The sequence below is a fragment of the Lepidothrix coronata genome, unplaced genomic scaffold (genome assembly GCF_001604755.1).
Source record: "Lepidothrix coronata isolate B3197 unplaced genomic scaffold, Lepidothrix_coronata-1.0 Scaffold55, whole genome shotgun sequence".
Classification (NCBI taxonomy): Eukaryota; Metazoa; Chordata; class Aves; order Passeriformes; family Pipridae; genus Lepidothrix; species Lepidothrix coronata.
In genome coordinates, this window is record NW_016690235.1 from 795,372 (window position 1) to 803,289 (window position 7,918).

A 7,918-nucleotide genomic window follows, 5' to 3' on the forward strand; every position below is an offset into this window, starting at 1 on the left:
AAGAGCCTTATGTGAACTTGTGCGATCACTCTGAATATCCAAGTAGTGGACCATTCAGTATAATCTGACCATTAGTTCAAAACTTCAGTTTATGCATTTTCAGAACCAAAAGCTGGATTAAGTTTGAAATTATTGCTATTCTATACACTGCCACTCTCTCTTTTAAGTGTTATTTATACAAGCATAGACACTGTATAAACTGAAATCACTTTGTATTGCCATACAAAATTTCAGGCTTTCTTAACCTCAATAGCCAGTGTCACAGCTGTTGGAGGACCAATTCAACCCAAGAATGGCTGGAGCTCACGCCTACCCTAAAATCAGATGGTCAGAAATTAGGTGTGAGAAACAAAAGCCTTTAAGATGAATGATACAGCTTTCAGAAGTGATATATGAAAGCAGATGATCAGAGACAAGCTTTTCCAGATGACAAAACAGACTAGAGAGGAAATGCAGGTAGTCAGCACTCAGCAATAGGAAACAGGAGAGTGGCAAAAGGAATTCAAGTGGGAAAAACTTCAACTGAAAGTACAGAATAAAATGACAACATCACTGAATAGCAGACAGGAAAATAACAGAAGTACTCAGGAAAGAGGATTTAGGTATTGTGTTTGGTGGCTGCAAATGCATTCAGCACAAAATGGACACAGGAACATTTAAGTTTCTATAAATAGTTTTTGAGTAATTCCAGTGGTGTTTGTTTATGCTATGCCTCCAAGATTCCAACAACTCTGTCATAAACACAGTCTCTCATTAAGTTTCACATGAAAATCTTCATAAAGGCTAGGGAAGAGACAAAAAAAAAAAGCCAAGTCATATGGCAAAGGAAGTGCAAAGTGCTTTCTTGGTAGTGTACCTGAAAGCAAAAGATAAATACTACTTCTAGATGTCAATGTGTATCATCTCTAAAATCTTAATCTAGACAGACTAGTTACAATAGACAGAGAAGTACTCTGTTCACTTGTGAGGTTTTTATACACTAAAGTTATTCTAAAAAATTTAGGATAACTCAAAATCAGATTTAGGCACATGTAAGTTAATTTCAGCTAAATATAAAATCCAAAAGAGATGGTACAACTGTAAAAAAACTCAAAACAAAACACACATATTTGTTGCTGTGAAGACTAATTAGAAATGAAATCAGTTAAAACTACCATAAATACTTAAAGCTGTCACATTACAGCATCATTGAACAAAGGAAAAAAAACCCCTGTAGTCCAAACAGATTGTATTCAAAATTTATTTTTAAATAAAAGAAAAAACAAGACAATTATTTTAAATAAACATGGTGTATTCTACACATCTGTAGATCAACACAACTTTACATTAGCTGTTTATAACTTTTAGAAGTACTGTTGCAGCATCTTCTACAACATTTGACAGTGCTGGTTTCTATTTCTTCAATCAAATACCCAAATGAAACCATTTGCTTAAGTGAAGCTTTATTTTTCATAGCCAAAGATGGCTCTACTAATACCAAAGCACCTGTTAAACAATTATCCCCACCCAGGTTTTTTAAAAGGAAGTCTGTTCAGCCTTTTTTTTTTTTGGTTCTGTTCCATTGCCTGCATAGAAATCAGCATAAAGCTAAGTAGCAAGCTAAGCTTCACTTTAGCAGTGCAATGAATGGCATCAAACTTCATGAAACAAATGAAGATACAAACATTGTCAGCAAAATTCAACTATGTCAAAACAATATCAAAAGAAGAATGTTTTTGTGGGTCACAACTAGACTAGCTTTCAGTGTGCAACTTTCCTCAGGAAAAGCACTTCTTCCTGATTCACATGAAAAGAATGAAGCATGCATCACAAGCCTTTGTTCATACAGAAATGCCCATTAAAAGAGTTCCATGTTATCATAAGGCAAAGGAGATATTAAGGTGGATAAAGCATCTTGGCCCAGAGTATGTTTTACAACACACACACACATATTGTACTTGTGTACCATAAGATGGCTAAGGGATTGGCTCAGTAAGGTAAAAAGTTCATTTTTATAAATACATATTATTGCTAATATGCTACACATCATCCTCCAACTTTTAAAGCTGCTTTGTTGACATAACCTTGTAATTAGCAGCTCACATTCATGGTGACAGTAAACTATTCCATATGAAGAAAAGTAAAGCAGCATAAATACAATTATAAAAACAAAAGGCTTATGCAACATTCTTCTCTAGCTTCACTGTGGTTTTTTTAATTTAAAAGTGTTTGAAGAAAACAAGTCCAGTTCACCACAAATCTGGAAGTTTCACAATGAGGTTGAAAACCAAGGTACAGGGAACAGAGAGGGGGAAAAACATGGCATGCATTATAATCTAGTCCTTTTAGTCATACCACTGGAATACAGAAGTCCAATTTAAAGGCTAGACTAACAGTAGAAGGCAAAAAGCCAAGAGTAGACTTAGTTTTGATATCTAAATTAAGACTACAATTTTAATCAGTAACAGCAAACTCAGCTGGCCCTTTAATATATTCACAATATCTACTGCAATTGAATACTTAATTATGACTAGTATAGGTATGTATGTTCACTTTAAAAAGATAGTAAATACCTGCATCATGAAATTACATTCTTAAGACATTGTGTAAGAAAATAGCTCACGTGTGAAATGTTTCTGAAATGTGTTTCTGCTCCCTTCTATCCCCTATTATGTGTCCCCCCACACCCCCCAACACACACACAACCCTTTCCCCCCAATAAATGCATTCACTCACAGGGAAAAAACAAATACCCCTTAAAAAAGGATGGAAGTATTGAGGAGATCTGCTTGGCTAGTTACAGCACAGTGCTTAACAAGGTTCAAGACAGAACCAGATCAGACTTGGCCAAAAGATGCCCACAATACATGCCTGACCAGTAATTCCTTCCAGCTCTATCAAACACAGTCCACTTTTGGTTCATTGCAATGATTAAAATATTTCCTATATACATATAGGACATATATACACAAGACTCCAGCTTTAGTTTGTTTTTGCAAAGCAGTTTTACCTTTCTATTCATATTGTTCTGCAGCAACTACAAGAGGTAGGCATAAAGCATTTCAGAGCTTCTTTCCCAAGGTCCCATTACTAGCTCAATTTAGTGGGATAAAACAAAAATCAGCTGTACCTCCGTGCTTTTACTAGGTACAGCCTTGTGCAATCCAGCTGGAAAATAGCTATGTGAACCTTAGATTTGCTAGGCTAACATACCAAGGAGTAAGAAGCTGTTCACATCCAGGAGGATACTTTTTTAAAAAAAAAAAAAAAGTTTACTGCAGAGCATTCTTACAGAAAGTAGATGTCAGGACCAATTCTCTCCATTTCTATTTGTACAGAGGAGCAAGGTACCATTTGGCCAAGACTACAGATGTATTTTCACAGATGCAAGTGCCATGCAAAAATAAATTAAAGAACAGATACCAAACATACAAGTAATAAAACTAATGAAGGTAGATTTTCTTAAAAGTATATAAACAATTTATAATACTTTTCTTTCCCCCTTCTCTTTTTGACATTCACAGTTACAAATGTGTGGCTATACATCAAGAATTTCTTCTGCAGTGCCTCCACAACGTAATCTGTAGCGTCCTGTCCTCCAGCTAATAGTGGGGTCCCACAAAGCAGATAGGAAAATATAAATTGTCATGGATTCTCTGATGAACCAAGCTACTGCATAATCAAGTTTTGAAAAACAGAGAGCACCACCCTAAAAACATAAAAAAAAAAATAATTATTTAAACATACTGATTATTCAAGAGAAACTTTAAAGTAATTTAAAATATTTGTTACAGATAAATCTCTTCTAAAGTTTACTATGCAGATTAATAATCAATAGCGGTTTTCTTTAAAAGCTGAGAATATTTTCTTGTTCAAGACACAGTTACCCATATTAAACCTCAAGAGCATGGCAGAATGACACAGAACGTTTGAAAAAAAAAAAAAAGAGACTTATACGTAGAGCAACAGGCAATGAAAAGTGTGGCAATTGCACATTTTTGAAGCTTTTATAAGCTCTTAAGCTTATAAAACTGTGTTCAAGCAGAGACACCAGGTTTTTGTCACAGACCCCAGCATCTATACAGCCCATTCTTGCACATTCCCAGAGGAATGAAAGTCAAATAAAGTCTTTGGCCTATTGCATAGGAAAAGTAGGACTATGAAACAAGGTTTATAGCATCTTGATATTTTCTGCTCCTTTGAGAACTTCCAGCTACATGCAGAGTTTGAAATTAAGGAGGCTTCAGAAGAGGAGGAGTAGGCATAGTGATCTTTTCCACGCTGCTCATGATGAAAAGAGTAATCAGAAAGTGACTACTGGACCTTCTGGAGTCCTACAGAATCAACACAAGCCTTAATTTTATTATTTCCACCATATGCTAAGACTACCAAAATAATATTTTCCAGTATGATAACTGTTTGATAAGTTTGCATACACAAGTAATTATAGATTTGATTTGTTTGGCATATGGTCACAACAGAAAATAGTCTAAATAGTTTCTCCAGCATTAGGAGAATAAATGCTGTTCTGATTTGTGACATCTTTCTATAATAAAAGTTCGTGAAAAGCCTCACTCCTAGTAATGGGAACATTTTATTTTTACAAGTAGGCTACACCTGTCCTCTAGATTTATTATTGCCAAAATAGAGTGAAAAATGTACTTAAGAGTACATATACACCTCAATACAAATAACACTTTGTGACAACAAAGATAAGAAAAACAAAACAAAATCTCACAAAGCTGCTGTTCTTGTATTGTTAAAAGAGCTTAAAATTTCTGAATATGCCTAGGTAGAGCAGACTGGAAACATGACGATTAAGGGGACAGATGGACAAACTTTCAGAGCCTACGCAGAGGCAAGTGAATATAGAATACCAAATGGCAACCAAGCACACTTGCTCCTTTTCATGCTACTATAAATGAAGCTGGAAGACTGAGAAGTAATAGGATTTGACCTGTAATTTCCTTCATGTCAAGAGAATTATTTTATTACCGTAATTAGTCTTAGCTTTTTTTCTAAAGTAGATGGCAATAGTAACTTTAATAACCTCCAAAGAAAATTAAGTTACATACCTGAACACCTTTTAGTTGAATGTAGTCAAATATAAACCAGGCCAAGCAGTGACACATGAAAAATACCATTATATCCCATCTAAACACATGATGAGCTGCCCATCCAATAACTAGACTGGCAACAAAGCACTCTGAGATTGGCTCACAAATTATTGTGGCAGGCAACATATTAATTCGTAGTTTGGCCCACCTAGGAAAGATAAAAAAAAAACAGTTCTGACTTTGCATTATTCATTATCCCTCCTCCCCCACCTCATAAAATAAGCCATCATGGTATTTTCTGAAAACGTTAACCTTATTTAATTTACACCTCAAAATAAAATACTCTAAAAAAATCTCCCTTCCAAAGATACTGCAGATAGCATTTAAAAGGTACTGAGGGTTGGGAGGTTTTATTTTATTTTTTTTTTAATACTTGTGTTAGTCATACTCCTGTCCAAAGTTAGTGCCTCTCTCCCAGCACTAAGAAAGAGCTGTACATTGAACTTTAGTATACTGGGCATTAGATCAAATTAGCTTGGAAAATGTATTTCCTCTCATTACCAGCTCATTCCCATCAGAAGCACATGACAGGGATGGGCGTTAAAAGAAGTAAAGATTAAAATTTTACCTGATCATTCTGGACTGAAACTGAGAAATAGAATATGAACCAGAGTTTTGCATTGCAACTTGTGTGGCCATTGCAAATTTCCAGCCCCTGAAAAAGGAATTAGTTATTATAAAAATATGCAAATAAGAAATGCAAAAACCAATTAGATAACAAACACACAAGAATTTTATTAGTCTTGAAAAGTTTCTTTGGCATTTGTGCCATATTATTACAATGGATATAGGCAAAAAAAAAAGTGTATTATATCAAGACTCTTCACTGGAAAAAAACCAAATACTTAAACCAAGTTCTCAAAAACTTTGTTTTTGACAATGACATGGCTTACTTATTTCTAAAAGACTATACTGACAGGATAAAGCACATATTATTAACATGTTTAATATAGATAAGTGAAATTAACCTGAATAGCTCCACTTACAATATGCACCACTTTAAAAAAAAAAAAAAGAAAAAAAAAGAAAAAAACATTTAAACTACATTTAAAGCAACAAGCTTAGTTCAGAGTCATCTTACCGGTCAGCTATAGCTTTGGCCATAAAATAATCTTCAGCAATATACTGTGCAAAAGCTATCAGTCCTCCAGCTTGGTCCAAGACATCCTTCCTCATCAAGCATGACATTCCTGTTACACACTTAAAGCCAGTTAAGTTGGCTGAAATATATGACCTTGGATGGGAAGTTCCAAAATAAACCTGCCAAAACAAAAATAAGCATTTAAAGCTCTGTATATCTGAGTGCTACTCACTGACAGCTTTTGCTCTGAACACATGTGGAGGATAAAAGTGCTGGATGTGGCCAATTATAAAAGCGTATTTGGAAAGATCTCTACTACCATTCTAACACTTTTCTACATTCTAGTGTATCATCATATCTGAGAAATCTATTAGTGTTATTATTGGCTGTGTTTTTACAAATCTATAAGCAGGTTTTAAATTCACATATTGAACTACTGCACTTCATTTGGTATTTCATTTCTAACAACTGAGGTTGTTCTCAGGGAATATACACATATTAAAAAACCATGAAGCAATGGACTAATCACTAGCATTATTATATTATCTGGTGATAGCCGACAGACAGGTTCTCTCCTTCCTCTTGTGAAAATTAACTGCATTACTGCATACATGTTCTTAGAAACTTACTATATGGTCCTACAGAAGCAGGGGAAATTCATTTACTTAGCATACTTGCAAACAGCAACAGTGAAAACATTCAATTTGTGATTCAGCTAGGGTAGAATTAATTTCTTCTCAGTAGCTACTACAGTGCAGTGTTTTGGACTCAGAATGAGACTGGTGTTGATAATATACTGATGTTTTGGGTTTTTTCTAAGTCATGTTTATGCTAAGTGAAGGACTCTTTAGTTTTCTTGTGTCATGCTCTGCCAGTGTGGAGGTACACAAAAGAAACTGGGAGGGAGCACAGCTGGGACAGGTACCCTGAACAGACCAAAGGGATATTTCACACCATAGAATGTCATGCCCAGTGTATAAACTGGGAGGAGTTACTCAGGAGAGGGGCCAATCTGGGTTCGTGAAGGGGGGTCTGGCGTGGGTCAGTGGGTGGTGAGCAACTGTGTTGTGCATCAGTTGTTTTTCCTTTTTTATTATCATTGTTATTATTATAATTTACAATTATTGCTGTATTTTACTTTATTTTCAATTATTAAACTGTTCTCATCTCAATCTACAAGTCTTACTTTGATTCTCATCTCCATTCCACTAGGGTGAGGGTGACAAGGGGTGGGTTGAGCCCACAGTTATCTGGGCTGTGTGGTGCTTGATTTCCAGTTGGGCTTAAACTACAACAGCAAGTCTTTTTACAAGATTCAGTAACTTAAGAGTGTCCTACAAAAGAACAGTGGGAATGAATGCTAGCACCTCTTGCTACTATTCTTAGTATAGACTGTCTTCACACTGGTCTTACAGTAACTCATTCAAGAAAAGGCATGCTCATCTTGCAGTATATACTGGATCTGGAAGCAAAAAGCTCTTCCAGGAATATAGAAGCAGGAGTTGTAATTCCTGCTTTAACAAATAACCATATTCTTGCTTTAGCAACGAGCAGTACTAAGAAACTTGTGCTATACCTCTCTGCTTTTCTCTTGTAAGAAGAAAATTCAGACTTTGTACTGTTAAAAAAAAAAAAACAAAGGGGAAAAAAAAAGAAACAAATCACATGAGCATCCCTCACTCCCTGCAATGATGGAGTACTGAATATCACTGCATTTTCATCTCTCACATTTCTGTCTTTG

The 7,918-nt window shown here is 35.3% G+C and overlaps 1 protein-coding gene across 1 annotated transcript in view; it reads right to left on the reverse strand.

Moving 5' to 3' along the window:
* Positions 1-1,226: 1,226 nt before the first annotated feature.
* The window catches only part of UGCG (UDP-glucose ceramide glucosyltransferase), a 30,679-nt gene continuing 23,987 nt past the window's right edge, over positions 1,227-7,918 (reverse strand). Inside the window, exons 6-9 of the mRNA XM_017816471.1 lie at positions 6,178-6,356; positions 5,665-5,751; positions 5,055-5,244; positions 1,227-3,688 (exon numbers count right to left, since the gene is read on the reverse strand). Coding sequence (XP_017671960.1) covers positions 3,518-3,688; positions 5,055-5,244; positions 5,665-5,751; positions 6,178-6,356 — 627 coding nt within the window. The 3' untranslated portion in view covers positions 1,227-3,517. The remainder of the gene's footprint in view (positions 3,689-5,054; positions 5,245-5,664; positions 5,752-6,177; positions 6,357-7,918) is intronic.